The sequence below is a fragment of the Dermochelys coriacea genome, chromosome 2 (assembly GCF_009764565.3).
Source record: "Dermochelys coriacea isolate rDerCor1 chromosome 2, rDerCor1.pri.v4, whole genome shotgun sequence".
In the NCBI taxonomy this organism is placed as follows: Eukaryota; Metazoa; Chordata; order Testudines; family Dermochelyidae; genus Dermochelys; species Dermochelys coriacea.
In genome coordinates this window covers 242,007,406-242,025,121 of record NC_050069.1, presented here as the reverse complement: position 1 = coordinate 242,025,121, position 17,716 = coordinate 242,007,406, and the positions used below count along the sequence as shown (strand labels likewise).

The following is a 17,716-nucleotide window of genomic DNA, read 5'->3' as shown; positions in this document are numbered from 1 at the left end:
ATTAATGCTTGATAGTATACCCATTCATTTCTGTCAAGCATCATTGATACCAAGAAGTATATGTAACAGGTGATTTGCTCAGGTGACCTAACTGAGCAGTTTACTAAAGATCATATCATCCATTATAGCAAAGATCATATCATCCATTATAACTGCATGTCTAACACTATTCTCTCTCCTAGAGGGGTTGGACCTTCAAGGATCAGGACATTAGGCTTTCCAGGCCATCTTCAGGGAAGCACACATCATCCTGAGGCAAATTCAAATAAAGCGTTGGCCACATCCCAATAACTACTATATGTCTTGGTCACCTTTGAATCGGAGGGCTGGAGTAATTATGATCAATAATCCTACTAACATTGTTGCTTTGTTTGGAGAAATTTACATATGAAGTTCTGTTTAAACATATTAGTGATCAGTTAAGCACTCTTTTACATTAAGTGAATAGCTTTAAAATATTTTCTCTTTTACAGCGTAAAAGGTTTTGCATTAATGTTTTACCTGATAAACTTCAAGTGGTTCTTGAATATCTCCTAGAAAAGCCTAGCAATCCAAAAGGAGTATTAATGAAACAAGTAGCATGACATTTATCTAAGTACATTTGATTATTCATTTATTACATTCAGGTTTTATATAAATGTGTCTTTTAGAATTTGAATGTTATTGCTATTTAATGCACTTACTACAATATCAAGCAATTTATCAATTTGCATCAATTTAAACTGTAAATATTGATTTTTGAGATGCTCTGCTGTAGGATGTAATTATTCACAAAGACCTATATTGGGGTATCCAAGGCCCTGCCTGCCTACTGTGCTCATTATGGTCCATGCAATATATTCTGATTTTTGAGAAATGGAGGTTACTTGTAATTGGAGGTTCTTTGAGATGTGTGGTCCCTATCTGTATTCCACATGTGGGTACACATGTGCTCCATGCAGCTGAGACTGGAGATTTGTAGCAAGTAGTGTCCATAGATCTGTGCTTGCACAGTTGCTCTTCTTGTGCTCTGAATCAAGGACAGCACATACAGCACCCCTTCATAGATACTAAGGTCAGAAGGGACCATTCTGATCATCTAGTCTGACCTCCTGCACAGCGCAGGCCACAGAATGTCACCGACCCACTCCTATGAAAAACCTCACCCATGTCTGAGCTATTGAAGTCCTTAAATCATGGTTCAAAACTTCAAGGAGCAGAGAAGCCTCCCTCCAGTCAACCATGCCCCATGCTACAGAGGAAGGCAAAAAAACCTCCAGGGCCTCTCCAATCTGCCCTGGAGGAAAATTCCTTCCCGACCCCAAATATGGCAATCAGCTAAACCCTGAGCACCTGGGCAAGATTCACCAGCCAGATACCCAGGAAAGAATTTTCTATAGTAAATCAGATCCCATCCATCTAATATCCCATCTCAGGGGATTTGGCCTATTGACCCTGAATATTTAAAGATCAATTACTTACCAAAATCCCATTATCCCATCATACCATCTCCTCCATAAACTTATCAAGTAGAATCTTAAAACCAGATAGATCTTATTTTAAGATTCTCCAGTTCCTCTTCTTAGTGCAAATCAGATAAGATCTGAAGCAGAAGGGAAAAAGGGTAGGTAGTGGAATACAGATAGGGACCACACATCTCAAAAGAACCTTCCATTACAGGCAAGTAATCTCCATTTCTTCAAGTGCTGGTCCCCATGTAGATTCCACATGTGAATGATTGATGAGCAGTATCCACACCAGAGGTGGGTGTGAGGACACAGTTGGTATGCAGGTCTGTAATATTGCTGTCCCCACAGCTGCAGAAGAGACCTGGACTAAGGTATAATGCTTCATAAAAAGTTTGAAGGAGCTCCAGGTAGCCACCTTACTAATGTCCAGTATAGGTAGTTCTCAAAGAGGTGCTTATGACATTGCTTGTTTTCTCATGGACCAGGCCTCACCCCATCTGGCATAAGAATATGTGCCAACTGATAACATAAAATGAAGCATCCAGAGATGCACTGAGAGTGTCTCTGGGTAGAGAATTCTTTTTCTTGCCATTACTCTGCTATATTGACAAATAGTCTTGGTGTTTTCCCAATCGGTTTAGTTCCTAAACACATAAAAGGCCAAGGCACATCTAATGTCAAGGGAGTGAAGTCTCATTCATTGGAAGCATGAAGTTTTGGGAAGAATCTTTGTCAGCAATCCCTCAATTTGAGGATGATCTCTACCACGGATTTACGTATGGGTCCTGAGATGATTCAGGAGTGCAATCCTGGAACCATAGATTTACCACCAGGCACAGACATTTCCTGGTGGATTAGCTGCCTGCTGGGAGAAAGTTTCCTTCCTTCTTTCTTCTCAGCTTTCAGGGCAAGGCGCTTCCCCTCAAAGAAGGCCACTGCCTGATGGAGGATGTGGTGCCACTGAAGTCAGTTGGTGGCTTGTTCTTTCCAGCTTGTGACGTCCACATCAGTTTTCTTGAGATACACTTTCAGTGTGCCTTTGTAGTGTTTCCTCTGACCACCACAGGATCTCTAACCATACATGAGCTGAGAATAGAGGATTTGTTTTGGGAGGCAAGTCTCTGACATCCATACACAATATCCAGCCCAGAAGTTGATGCATAAGGATCATTGTTTCAATGCTGGTGACATTGGCTTCAGTGAGGATGCTGGCATTAGCGTGGTGATCTTCCCACTTGATAAGAAGGATCTTCCAGAGGCATCGTTGGTGGTACCTCTCCAGAATCTTGAGGTGCTGAGGGTAGGTCAACCAGGTTTCACATCCATAGAGGAGTGTAGAGATGGCAACTGACTTATAGACCTGGATCTTGGTGTCCTTCCATAAGTAACTGTCTGTGAAAATGCATCAGAGAAGTTTCCCCAAAGGAAGCACTTGTGCACTAGATCTTGTGCTGGATCTCACTGTCAAGTTTTGTATTTTGAGAGAGTTGGCTACTGAGGTAGCAAAAGTCTCCAAACTCTGTCCCTTGATGGTGAGTCATGTGCAAGGCCTGAGGGAGGCTGATGGAGCACTTTAGTCTTCTTGATATTAAATGAGAGCCCCAGGCTTTGGTAAGCTTGTGCAAAAAACATTCCAATGTGGACTGAAGGTCATTCTCAGTATGCACAGGGATGGAACAGTCATCAGCATATTGAAGATCAGTAATGGATGCTCTGGACTTCAAACTTTGAGCAGAGACATCAAAGATTAAAAAGCCGCCCATCCATTCTGTATTGAATGTCAGTCAGACAGCGGCACAGACAGCTGCAGCGGCACAGGAGCTAGCAAACAGAGCTCTAAACACAGGAGTTTGAGTGGGAGTTCTGTTGGAGGAGAAGGTAGTTGTACTTGGTTTTGTATTTTTAGTATTTGTGTGTGTGTAGGGGCTTTGTGCTGGGAGAGCAGCTGAGCCCTGATTAGGGAATGGGGCTTCTGACTAGGGGTCCTATAAAGGTAGCCAGCCAGTCAGGCAGCGGCACAGACAGCTGCAGCAGCACAGGAGCTAGCAAACAGAGCTCTAAATAGGGGAGTTTGTATTGTGGTGCTTGTTTGGGGTTTGGTTTTGCTGGGGGGGTGGTCTTTTTGGTGTGGTTTGTGTTTCCCAGATTAATAGGATTTAGGTGGGAAGGCGATGACAGATACAAAGGCAGCTATGGGAGTGACTCCTGTAGTGGAAGACACATTGAGGATGACTGGATCTGGAAGCTGTGGTATGTACATGATCCTGGAGGGGGAACCGGTAAGAGTTTTTTCTGCATTAAATGCCGTCTGATAGAGCTGATGGAGGAAAAGATCCGAGGTTTGGAGATGCAGGTGGAAAGTCTCGTTGAATTTAGCAAGGGGTTTGAGCAGATGATGGAGCAAAGATATGAGGTATCTGAAGGGAAAAGCTCAGACTCGCAGATGGAAGCAGGGCTGGGGAATTTTGAGGGGAGACTGGGTGAGGAAAGTGGTCAGTGGAAGCATGTGACTAAAAGAACCAGGCAGAGGAAAAGACGGGCTAGTGAAGGAGAAATAGAGCTTAGGAATAGGTTTGCAGAGTTGGAAAATGAAGAAGGTGCTCAGCAGGTACTTGTTGAAAGTGGAAGGGTAAGGAAGAAGAGAAGAGAGGCTAGTCCTATAGGAAAAGCGGAAGAGTCAAGGGAGACTACATCAAATATGAGCCCCAGGAGGATACAGGATGGGTTGAAAAAGATTATAAGGGAAAATAGGAATGGAAAGAACTTGCAGCCAGAGGGAACAGGGGAGAGACTGGAGAATAGCACCATCACCAGGAAAAGGCAGGTCTATGTGATCGGGGACTCTTTATTGAGAAGAATAGACAGGCCTGTAACTAGAGCTGATCCTGAGAATAGAAGGGTGTGCTGTCTTCCGGGTGCTAAGATACGGGATGTAGACCTGAGGTTGAAAAGGATCCTAAAGGGAGCGGGAAAGAATCCCCTAATTATCCTTCATGTGGGAACAAATGATACGGCTAGATTCTCGCTGGAAAGTATTAAGGGAGACTATGCTAGGCTGGGGAAGACGCTTAAGGAAATTGAGGCTCAGGTGATCTTTAGTGGGATCCTTCCTGTTCCTAGAGAAGGGCAACAAAGGTCTGACAAGATTATGACTGTCAACAGATGGCTTAGGCAGTGGCGCTATAAGGAAGGCTTTGAGATGTATGGCCACTGGGAGGCATTCACGGACAGAGGACAGTTCTCTCGGGATGGACTTCATCTGAGTAGGGAAGGAAATAGACTTCTAGGATCGAGGCTGGCACAACTGATAAACAGAGCTTTAAACTAGGAATTGGGGGGAGATGGATGGGAGATGTCCAGGAAATCTCCACGCCAGATTTTAGCATTGAGAGGGAAGAAGACGAAGTAAGAAAGGATACAGCCATGGGTAGGAGAATGTATATAAGGAGCGAGGGCGGTGTGGATACTAGTCTAATAGGTATTACTGGCTGTAGAATGACTGTGCCTAATAGGGTACAAAATGTGAGCGAGGCCAAACAGCAAAAATTAAGATGTTTGTACACCAATGCGAGGAGCCTAGGTAACAAAATGGAGGAACTAGAGCTACTGGTGCAGGAAGTGAAACCAGATATTATAGGGATAACAGAAACATGGTGGAATAGTAGTCATGACTGGACTACAGGTATTGAAGGGTATGTGCTGTTTAGGAAAGACAGAAACAAAGGTAAAGGGGGTGGAGTAGCATTGTATATCAATGATGAGGTAGAATGTAAAGAAATAAGAAGCGATGCAATGGATAAGACAGAGTCCGTCTGGGCAAAAATTACATTGGGGAAGAAAACTAGTAGAGTCTCCCCTGGCATAGTGCTTGGGGTGTGCTATAGACCTCCGGGATCTAATTTGGATATGGATAGAGCCCTTTTTAATGTCTTTAATCTAGTAAATACTAATGGAAACTGCGTGATCATGGGAGACTTTAACTTCCCAGATATAGACTGGAGGACCAGTGCTAGTAATAATAATGGGGCTCAGATTTTCCTAGATGCAATAGCTGATGGATTCCTTCATCAAGTAGTTGCTGAACCGACTAGAGGGGATGCCATTTTAGATTTAATTTTGGTGAGTAGCGAGGACCTCATAGAAGAAATGGTTGTAGGGGACAATCTTGGCTCAAGTGATCATGAGCTAATTCAGTTCAAACTAAATGGAAGGATTAACAAAAATAAATCTGCAACTAGGGTTTTTGATTTCAAAAGGGCTGACTTTCAAAAATTAAGGAAATTAGTTAGGGAAGTGGATTGGACTGAAGAACTTATGGATCTAAAGGTAGAGGAGGCCTGGGATTACTTTAAATCAAAGCTGCAGAAGCTATCAGAAGCCTGTATCCCAAGAAAGGGGAAAAAATTCATAGGAAGGAGTTGTAGACCAAGCTGGATGAGCAAGCATCTTAGAGAGGTGATTAAGAAGAAGCAGAAAGCATACAGGGAGTGGAAGATGGGAGGGATTAGCAAGGAAAACTACCTAATACATGCCTCTAGCTTTCATCCAGATCATACCACTCGATCCATTGTCTACAGCCAAGCGCTACGATATAACCGCATTTGCTCCAACCCCTCAGACAGAGACAAACACCTACAAGATCTCTATCATGCATTCCTACAACTACAATACCCACCTGCTGAAGTGAAGAAACAGATTGACAGAGCCAGAAGAGTACCCAGAAGTCACCTACTACAGGACAGGCCCAACAAAGAAAACAACAGAACGCCACTAGCCATCACCTTCAGCCCCCAACTAAAACCTCTCCAACGCATCATCAAGGATCTACAACCTATCCTGAAGGACGACCCATCACTCTCACAGATCTTGGGAGACAGACCAGTCCTTGCTTACAGACAACCCCCCAATCTGAAGCAAATACTCACCAGCAACCACACACCACACAACAGAACCACTAACCCAGGAACCTATCCTTGCAACAAAGCCCGTTGCCAACTCTGTCCACATATCTATTCAGGGGATACCATCATAGGGCCTAATCACATCAGCCACACTATCAGAGGCTCGTTCACCTGCGCATCTACCAATGTGATATATGCCATCATGTGCCAGCAATGCCCCTCTGCCATGTACATTGGCCAAACTGGACAGTCTCTACGTAAAAGAATGAATGGACACAAATCAGACGTCAAGAATTAGAACATTCAAAAACCAGTTGGAGAACACTTCAATCTCTCTGGTCACTCGATCACAGACCTAAGAGTGGCTATACTTCAACAAAAAAAGCTTCAAAAACAGACTCCAACGAGAGACTGCTGAATTGGAATTAATTTGCAAACTGGATACAATTAACTTTAGGCTTGAATAGAGACTGGGAATGGATGAGTCATTACACAAAGTAAAACTATTTCCCCATGGTATTTCTCCCTCCCACCCCACCCCCCACTGTTCCTCTGATATTCTTGTTAACTGCTGGAATTAGCCTACCTTGCTTGTCACCATGAAAGGTTTTCCTCCTTTCCCCCCCTTGCTGCTGGTGATGGCTTATCTTAAGTGATCACTCTCCTTACAGTGTGTATGATAAACCCATTGTTTCATGTTCTCTGTGTGTGTGTGTGTGTGTGTATATAAATCTCTCCTCTGTTTTTTCCACCAAATGCATCCGATGAAGTGAGCTGTAGCTCACGAAAGCTTATGCTCTAATAAATTTGTTAGTCTCTAAGGTGCCACAAGTACTCCTTTTCTTTTTAATTGAAGTCAGAACATGTAGGGATAAAGTGAGACAGGCTAAAAGTCGAGTAGAGTTGGACCTTGCAAAGGGAATTAAAACCAATAGTAAAAGGTTCTATAGCCATATAAATAAGAAGAAAACTAAGAAAGAAGAAGTGGGGCCGCTTAACACTGAGGATGGAGTGGAGGTTAAAGATAATCTAGGCATGGCCCAATATCTAAACAAATACTTTGCCTCAGTCTTTAATAAGGCTAAAGAGGATCTTGGGGATAATGGTAGCATGACAAATGGGAATGAGGATATAGAGGTAGATATTACCATATCTGAGGTAGAAGCAAAACTGAAACAGCTTAATGGGACTAAATCGGGGGGCCCAGATAATCTTCATCCAAGAATATTAAAGGAATTGGCACCTGAAATTGCAAGCCCATTAGCAAGAAATTTTAATGAATCTGTAAACTCAGGAGTAGTACCGAATGATTGGAGAATTGCTAATATAGTTCCTATTTTTAAGAAAGGAAAAAAAAAAGTGATCCAGGTAACTACAGGCCAGTTAGTTTGACATCTGTAGTATGCAAGGTCCTGGAAAAAATTTTGAAGGAGAAATTAGTTAAGGACATTGAAGTCAATGGTAAATGGGACAAAATACAACATGGTTTTACAAAAGGTAGATCATGCCAAACCAACCTAATCTGCTTTTTTGAAAAAGGAACAGATTTTTTAGATAAAGGAAATGCAGTGGATCTAATTTACCTAGATTTCAGTAAGGCATTTGATACCATGCCACATGGGGAATTATTAGTTAAATTGGAGAAGATGGGGATCAATATGAACATCAAAAGGTGGATAAGGAATTGGTTAAAGGGGAGACTGCAACGGGTCCTACTGAAAGGCGAAGTGTCAGGTTGGAGGGAGACTACCAGTGGAGTTCCTCAGGGATCGGTTTTGGGACCAATCTTTTTACTACTGACGTTGGCACAAAAAGTGGGAGTGTGCTAATAAAGTTTGCAGATGATACAAAGCTGGGAGGTATTGCCAATTCAGAGAAGGATTGGGATATTATACAGGAGGATCTGGATGACCTTGTAAACTGGAGTAATAGTAATAGGATGAAATTTAATAGTGAGAAGTGTAAGGTTATGCATTTAGCGATTAATAACAAGAATTTTAGTTATAAGTTGGGGATGCATCAATTAGAAGTAACGGAAGAGGAGAAGGACCTTGGAGTATTGGTTGATCATAGGATGACTATGAGCTGCCAACGTGATATGGCTGTGGAAAAAGCTAATGCGGTTTTGGGATGCATCAGGAGAGGCATTTCCAGTAGGGATAAGGAGGTTTTAGTACCGTTATACAAGGCACTGGTGAGACCTCACCTAGAATACTGTGTGCAGTTCTGGTCTCCCATGTTTAAAAAGGATGAATTCAAACTGGAGCAGGTACAGAGAAGGGCTACTAGGATGATCTGAGGAATGGAAAACTTGTCTTATGAAAGGAGACTTAAGGAGCTTGGCTTGTTTAGCCTAACTAAAAGAAGGCTGAGGGGAGATATGATTGCTCTCTATAAATATATCAGAGGGATAAATATAGGAGAGGGAGAGGAATTATTTCAGCTCAGCATCAATGTGGACACAAGAACAAATGGGTATAAACTGGCCACCAGGAAGTTTAGACTTGAAATCAGACGAAGGTTTTTAACCATCAGAGGAGTGAAGTTTTGGAATAACCTTCCAAGGGAAGCAGTGGGGGCAAAAGATCTATCTGGTTTTAAGATTCTACTCGATAAGTTTATGGAGGAGATGGTATGATGGGATAATGGGATTTTGGTAAGTAATTGATCTTTAAATATTCAGGGTCAATAGGCCAAATCCCCTGAGATGGGATATTAGATGGATGGGATCTGAGTTACCCAGGAAAGAATTTTCTGTAGTATCTGGCTGGTGAATCTTGCCCATATGCTCAGGGTTTAGCTGATTGCCATATTTGGGGTCGGGAAGGAATTTTCCTCCAGGGCAGATTGGAGAGGCCCTGGAGGTTTTTCGCCTTCCTCTGTAGCGTGGGGCATGGTTGACTTGAGGGAGGCTTCTCTGCTTCTTGAAGTCTTTGAACCATGATTTAAGGACTTCAATAGCTCAGACATGGGTGAGGTTTTTCATAGGAGTGGGTGGGTGAGATTCTGTGGCCTGCGCTGTGCAGGAGGTCGGACTAGATGATCAGAATGGTCCCTTCTGACCTTAGTATCTATGAATCTATGAATGTCAACTTCAGTGGGGAGGCGGTCTTTAATGAGGATCAGAATGACTGCAAAAATAGATGGAGAACAGGGTTGGGGCAATAACGCATCCTTGCTTAACCCCAGTTTTGATGATGAAAGGGTCCATCTCCAGGGCAATACAGAGAACAGTGGCAGTCATCTGATTGTGAAGAAGCCTTAGGATCTTAATAAATTTTGGAGAGCAGCCAAATCTGAGACTTTTCCTGGATTTGACAGGCAATGAAGATCATGTCAGCTGTCCTGCGGGATGGTCTGAAATTGCACTGAGATTCCGACAATATTTTCTCAGCAAGGGGAAATAATCTGTTTAAGAAGATACGGGTGAGAATTTTCACTGCTGTAGATAGCAAGGCAATGCCTCAATAATTTCCAAACTTGTCTCCTTTCTTAAAGATTGTAACAATGTTGGCATTTCTCAAGTCGTTCGGAATCTTCTCATTATACCAGATTTGAAGAAAGTCTGTGGGGCTTCTTTCCCAGTTCTTTACCTCTAAATCTGTAAACTTCAGCTGGTATGCTGTTTGGTCCTGCTGCCTTGTCGTTCATGGTTTGCATGATGGCTTATGTTACTTCTTCGAGGGCAGGGGGGTCAGCAAGAGATTCTCTTTCATGTAGTTGAGGTATGGATTCATTAGCGGCATCAGAGACAATTTACTTATGGTTCAAGAGCGACTCAAAATGCTCCTTCCATTTGGCTTTGATGGTTCCGCTGTCCTTGAGGTGCATCAACCTGTCTTGGAGTGGTATGAGGCCATGGGACCATGGACTGTAAATGGCTGCCATTCTCTCTGCATGTGCTGAGTCCATTGGCTATGTCATAAAAATAAAGGGAAGGGTAACCACCTGTCTGCATACAGTACTATAAAATCCCTCCTGGCCAGAGGCACAAAAACCTCTTACCTGTAAAGGGTTAAGAAGCTCAAGTAACCTGGCTGGCACCTGATCAAAAGGACCAATAAGGGGACAAGATACTTTCAAGTCTGGGGGTGGGGCGGGAAGACTTTGTCTGTTCAGTGTGGCTTTTGCCGGAGACAGAACAAGAAAGAAAGCACTCCAACTCCTTAGTAAGTATTTAGCAAGGAAATGTGTTAGATTATCTTTTGTTTTGGCTTGTGATTTTCTCTGTGCTGAGAGGAAGATGTATTCCTGGTTTTTCTTTTTGTAACTTTAAGATTTTGCCTAGAGGGAAATTCTGTGTTTTGAATCTAATTGCCTTGTGAGATTACTCCCATTCTAATTTCACAGAGATGCTTCTTTTACCTTTTTTCTTTCTAATAAAATTAAAAAAAAAAAAGAAATAATCTGATTGGTTTTTTTAGTGTCCTAAAAAAAAAACCAAGGCTCGTCTGTGCTCATCTTGTTTATTCTCAAGCCTCCCCAGGAAATGTGTAGGGGTGTAGGGCTTGGGGGAATATTTGGGAGGAATAGGACCCCAAGTGGTCCTTTCTCTGATTCTTTGTTAAATCACTTGGTGGTGGCAGTGTTTACCTAATCCAAGGTACAAGGGAGAATTTGTGCCTTGGGGAAGTTTTAACCTAAGCTGGTAGAAATAAGCTTAGGGGGTCTTTGAGGTCAAGTCTATGGTCGCTCCTATGAAGGCTATGATTTTTATGGGAGTCAAAGTGGCCTTTCCTTTGTTTACACAGATCCCTAAGGATGCCAAAAGATGGAGTAAGAACAGGGTCACCGACCAGGCTTCCTGGCTGTATATGCATATGTATAGGAGCCAGTTGTCCAGATACAGGAAGATGGTGTAGCTTCTGTATCTCATCTGGGCTGCCACCACTGAAAAGACATTTGTAAAGACTCTGGGTGCTCTAACCAGCTTTGAGCTGGTAGTGTAAAATTTTGATTTGCAAATAAAAGCATTTAATTGGCATAAATCAAGAATTGGTCTCCATCCTCCATTGTTCTTGGAACTATGAAATATGGGGAATAGAATCCTTTTCCTTGATGTTGAGATGGCACTGGCTCAATAGCCCCTCGTAGTTGGAAGGTTTCTTCATCAAAGTGGTCCCTGAAAAGGGGCCAAATATAAGGCAAACCCCAAGCCAGACCAGGACTTCTCACTCAAGCTTCCATGACTCACATCTCCAAAAGAGCCTGCGGTGACTCATCATTCAGGCAGTCAGCTTTATTGACTCATCCTGTAAGCAGACCTAGCAGTGATTTAGCACTCAGGCATGCGGCAGCAGCCTATCCCTGGGCAAAGTTTATGTCAGTTGACCTAAGGTACTGACCCCGTCAGAGTTTCAAGTTAGTCTATGCAATAGCACTACTTGGCCAGGAACCTTCCTGCTGCCACACAGTGTTTCACACTTCCTAGGTTTCCAGCATGCCCTTGATCCAATTCCTGGTCCTGCCTCAGCCTAACCCAAGCCTTGTTCCAGCCTTGCCTGTGCCCTGCTCCAACCATGCTCCAGCCCCATTACTGACCACTCCAGCCCTGCACTCACTTCCTCACACCCCCACCCCCACCCCAATCCTTGGAATGACTGCCATCTGGCTTTGATCTTTGGACTGCATCTGGACTCTGACTATGATCCTGATTTGGCTCATCTACAGACTCTGACCTCAGTTCTGACCTACAGCCTGTCCCTGACCTTGGTTGCAGTGCTGCCCTAAGCCCAATCCCAACTTTACAAATGGTTTCAACCTTTATACCTATTCTTGATTACAGCTGTAATCACCAGGCTTGACCATCTTGAACCCAGAGACTGACACTGGGAAGGAAGTTTACGGTGGTGAAGGGAGATAAACTTGATTGTGTAGCCAGAATGAATTATTTCTATTGCCCACTTATCCATAGTTATTGCCCTCTAATTGTGAGTAAAGTGGGCAAGGCAGCCACCAAAGTTTTGGTGACACTGCAGAAGGGCATCAATGTATATACACAGTTCTCAAGTGACCTGTCAAAAGAAACCCCTGGGTGGCAAGTGAGGTTGAGAAGCAGCAGCTACTGGGGGAGGAAGTTGCGAACCTGGGTCTTCATCCCTTCTGGGATTTGAGTGGCAATTCCTAAGGTGCTGGTGGTAAAATGGCTGATGGGGAGGGCTTGTAAATTCGCTTGTGGTGTTTTCTCTTTAGGGACCAGGGTGTAAATGCCCAGGGAGAAAAAGGTCATCCTAGACTCCTTAGGAGAGTGAAGTGACTCCCCAGTCTTCTCACTGAAGGAATTAGACCCATTAAAGGGCAAGTCCTCAATAGTATTCTGGACCTCCCTGGGGAACCAGGAAGAGTGCAGCCATGATTCATGCCTCATGACTACAACTATGGCAATGGCTCTAGATGCAGTATCAGCTACATCCACTGCCACCCAGAGTGCCTTCATCACTGAGAGCCTTGTCCTGCAGAGGAAATTAGTCCCTGAATTTTAAAAATTTGGAGTAATTTGTGAAATCATATTTTGCTAGCAGAGTCTAGCAGTAAACCATTCTGAATTGGAGGCTGGTTCATGAAAATATCTTCCTCCCCAGAAGGTGAAGGCATATAGTGCCCTTATTAGTCAGAGTAATCTTGGGGGGTTGTATCCTGGACCTCTGTGTAGCTGCCCTACACCACTAAGGAGTTGGACACTAGGTGGGTAAACAGGAACTCTATTCCTTTAGTTGGAACAAAATAGCATTTTCAGCCCTTTTAGGAGTGGGGGCACATAAGGCAGGGGTATACCACACTGTCCTGGCAGATTCCATAACAGCCTTGTTCTCTGGGAGGGCCACTCTACTAGGGCCTGATGATTGCAGGATGTCCAAGAGTCTATGCTGTGTCATGGACTTTCTCAAAAGGGATCTGGAACTCAGTTACCATCCTCTGCAAGAGATTTTGGTATTACCTGCGGTCGTCAGGCAGAGATGGGATGTTGGAACAATGATGATGATGGAACACCCTTGTTGGGTGAGGACGCAGACACACCTGTCAGAACCATCGGGACCTGTGGATCTGGCTCAACTTCCTCTTCTGCAAACTCCAATAAAGATTATCAGTATCAGCTAGAAGAGAGCTGGCAATGAGGCACTGAATACCAAAAGTCCCCTGAGTAGCTGTATCCAGGAGAAGGGCAACTCCAAGACCTCCTAGAGGTTCTGTCCTGGCTGGTCTGCCGTGGACATAAAGGTTCATCTGGAACATCTGACTCTTCTGATGAAATCGTAGTACCTTTCCCAATGGTGGTCCCAGTGGAAGAATGTTCCAGCTTGTAGACATGGTAGGAGAGAATTGTCTTCTCCTCAAGGTGATTTCTTCTGGTGTTGAAATATCTCCGAGGAGGACTGGTCCAGATAGAAGACATTGTGAGAAGGGTAAAGTGAAAATATCCTCCGGTCAGATAAAGGTTTCAGTCCTTCCCAGAGTTTGAGGAGTCCCAGATCCAGAGCTTGGAGGGTCCTGCTCACTGTCTGGGCCATTATACAAGGGCATCTCCCCAGCCAGGAGGCAACTGGGGTCTCATGACCTTCTCCAGGATATATTTCCTCAAATGGTGTTCTCTTCCCTCAGGAATGAGCAACAAATGTTGCACTTGGCAGAGATGTGAGCCTTTCCAAGGCAGTAAAGGCAGCACTAGTGTTAATCACTGACAGAGAAGGAATGAGGGCAGGAGATATAGTTCTTAAATCCCAGGACTCTGGGCATGGTCCTCCTGTGAGAAGAAGCTTCCCAAGATAGTATAGTTTGATTTGTTTCTCCCTAACACTAAAACCATTAAAACACTAAGGCTAAGATTACTAAAAACGTGTGTGTGTGTGTGTGTGTGTGTGTGTGTGTGTGTGTGTGTGTGTGTGTACACACGTGTACACACACACACACAGATTCTGAAAGGAAGGAAGATTGTTTCAGACAGAGAATTTCAACTCAGGCCATGCGGTGGCAAGGGGAACTGGAAAGACTTCAGTCCATGCCACCCTTTATATTTCGAGGAGAGCAACTGTCCAGGTGTGGACCAACAGACATTATTTGCTATAAATCTCCAGTCTCAGGTGCATGGAGAACATGTGTACCCAGGTGTGGCATACACATAGGGACCAGCACTTGAATCTAAGCTTTCACTTTTTTAAAAAAGTTTATAATTCCGATGATTGCAAAGATAACTTTCTAAAAGTTAACTGCATGTAACATGATACAGAGTCGTTTTCGTGAGTTTAAAGTCAACCTTAACAAGGATAAGGTATAAAGTTCCCCACTAGAGGTGTTGGAGTGTTAGCTGTAAAACCTAATGGCCCAAATAATGTAAACATTAGCTATTTCATTGATGATCATTAAGTCAATGGGATTATTCACGTAAGCAAGCGTCAACAATATGCTCAGGTTGCATGGCTTGCTTACCATATGCTAGGATTGTACAATCTAGTCCTAAATAATTAGATCATATCTAAAATTATAATATTCAATAATACTGCACCCCGTCTTCTTTGACAGAAGAAGTTGTAGTAGATATCATCTTATCCTCTGGAGTGAAAACTGAAGATCCCTCTTCCAGGATCTTAGAAGATATGATAGCAGGTGTCGTTTCAATAGGAGAAATAGGAGTTGTTTGAGATTCTTCTTTAATTTTGGCAAAATCAGCAGAAGATACTTTGTGACTGGGCAATAAGTCTTTAAAAGAAACTTGACTTTTGGGAATTAAAGTTGATGGCAATGTTAGGTTCTCATATGTGAAGAGAGAAGGATCTTCTTCGATACTGGATCGAAGAGTTGCTTCAACTTGTGCTTCCTTTTTCTGGGAGATTTTTGGAGATATTTTCTCTTGCCTTGCTGAGATAAGCTGGTCTAAAGCCCTTGGTAATGGCTTGTCTTGACTGTTTGAGTAGACGTCCAAAGGGGATTCTTCTTGAACTTTGTGCAACTCTGGGAGATCTGAAACAGCAGTGACGTGTGTTTCTTTTCCTGTACTTTAGGATTTAAAAATATACAATATTAGCTAGAAAGGTAAAAGGTATGCTTTTATTTGAGAGATGCGAAATACATGAGCTGTTAAATGCTGAATGACTTTTGCAGATCACACTAAGCAAATATATAGTGAAGCAGCAGATGAGGACTAATAAAACACTCCATTCAAATAGCTCTATACTACAACAACTGAATATAATTATTTTTAATTAGATTTACACACAAAGGAACAGTGTTAAGATTGCTCAGGCAACCTTAACTTGTCATTTTTTTCCCACCTGCTAGATATGAGGCAGCAAGGGAGAGGAAGGTTGTAGGGCTGGATGTGTGGCAGAGAAGATTTTGTTCCTGAGCTTCTACCTGTTGTAATAATCATAATTAAGTCCTCTTACACAGAACTCACAGCTGTGTGGCAACAACTGTATGCCTGCACTGTACAAGAGTTTGACACAATCTGTCTCATATAGTGAATGTATACAGATGGGAGGGAAGCCCCATCATTGGAATATGGATTGTAAGACTCTGTTCAGTTCCCATCCATGATCCTGGGAAAATTGCCTGTTCAGTGTGTCCGCCATTGTGTTCAGGAAACCAGGGAGGTAGGAGGCGGAGAGGTTTATGTACCAGTTCCAAAACTTCATGGCCTCAGTGCACAAGAAGTGGGAGCAATCTGCTCCCTGTTGATTTATATAGAACATGCATGCAATGTTTTGGTTCATGAATACTGTTTCATTCTTTATTAGTGGGAGGAAGCGAAGACGTGTGTTGCGGATCACATGTAGTTCTAATAGATTGATGTGTAATTGAGTCTCCATAGAAGGCCATGGGGGCTCCAGTGAATCAATGAGGCATCTGTTGTGATCAGTATGAATGGTGGGTCCTAGTGAAAGGGGACTCCTGTGCATACATTCTCTGGTTGTGTCCACCACTGTAAAGATTCCAGGACTTTTGGTGGCATTGATAGACTTCTAGTGCTTGTTCGGTATGCATACTGAATTCAGCCAAACTTGTAAGAAGCACATATGTAGTCGCTCATGCCTTACCACAAAAGTAGTGGCCACAATGTGACCTGATAGCTGTAGGCAGGCTCAGGCCAATATTTGTGGGCTATTCGTGACTACTGTGATAAGATTGGTCAGTGTCATGAATCTGTTCATCGATAGTGATGCTTTGCACTCATGGAGTCGAGGTGCACCCCAATAAAGTCCAGTTGTTGTACTTGAATTAGGGTTAATTTTTGTTCATTTATCTGTAACCCTAAATTCCAAAACAGATGGATTGTCCTTTGGGTGGTGTTCTTTCCAGTCAGATGGGAAAATATTCCAGATATGGAAATATTATTATTCCCTGTTTGCGCAAATGTGCTGCCAGTACTGCAAGGGTTTTGGAAAAGACTCTTGGTGCAGTGAAAAGGCCGAATGGTAGAATTCTATTGGTAGTGGTCACTTCCCACTGTGAAGTAGAGAAACCTTCTGTGAGTGGGATGTATGGTGATGTGGAAATAGGCATCTTGTGGGTTGCGGGCTGAGAACCAGTCCCCCCCTTTCCAGCACCGGTATTATTGTGGCCAGTATGGTCATCTTGAATCTTTGGGCTCACATGAACTTGTTGAGCTTTGAGATCTAGAATGGGTCTCATCCTCCATTTTTCTTCTGAGCTGAGATTCTACTCCCATTACTTCTTGTCCCCTTGTGTTGTGTGGGAACTAATTCTATGACACCTAACTAGAAGATGAAAAACTTTTTGTCATAGCAGGTGCTCATGAAAAGCGTCCTTGAAGAGTGATGTGGAGGAGGATAGGATTGGTGGGCAGATGGTAAAAGGGATAATGTAGCCCAATCTTATGATCTCTAAAACTCATTGGTCCATAGTGATTGATGTCCAGACATAGTAAAAAGGGAGTAGACAATGGCCAAAGACCTGAGTGGTTTGTGTAGATGGCCCAATTTTTCAGAATTGCAGCTGGGCCGATGTTGGCTGAGATGTGGAGGATTGTGACTGTGGTGTTCAATGTCTCTGGGGTTGTTGCCTCTGTCTCTGGGAGTCGTATGGTATTTGTTGTCATGAGAATGAATAGTCTCTGCCATGTAGGTATGGTTGGTATCTTCTCTTGCTTTGTTGTTTGTGTATATATGCCTGAAGTGGAGAGGATTGCCCTAGAGTCCTTCACAGAGTGGGAAAAAAAACAAAAAACAAAAAAAAAAAACAAAACAACTCAGTTTTGGCAGAAAACAGTTTCTCTGTCAAAGGGGAGATCTTCTACTTTCAATTGAAGTTCCCTCGGGATTCCTGATGATTGTAGCCAGGACACTCTGCACAGGACTACGGTCGTGTCTACTGTTCCTGCCTCCACGTGTCCAACACCAAGGGATGCTTGCT

General features: G+C 43.2%; 1 protein-coding gene across 1 annotated transcript in view; it reads right to left on the bottom strand.

Annotated features, from left to right (window-relative positions):
* CCDC7 (coiled-coil domain containing 7) overlaps positions 1-17,716 on the bottom strand; it is a 294,105-nt gene that overhangs the window by 116,356 nt on the left and 160,033 nt on the right. The window contains 2 exon segments of the mRNA XM_043507137.1: positions 502-543; positions 14,850-15,339. Coding sequence (XP_043363072.1) covers positions 502-543; positions 14,850-15,339 — 532 coding nt within the window.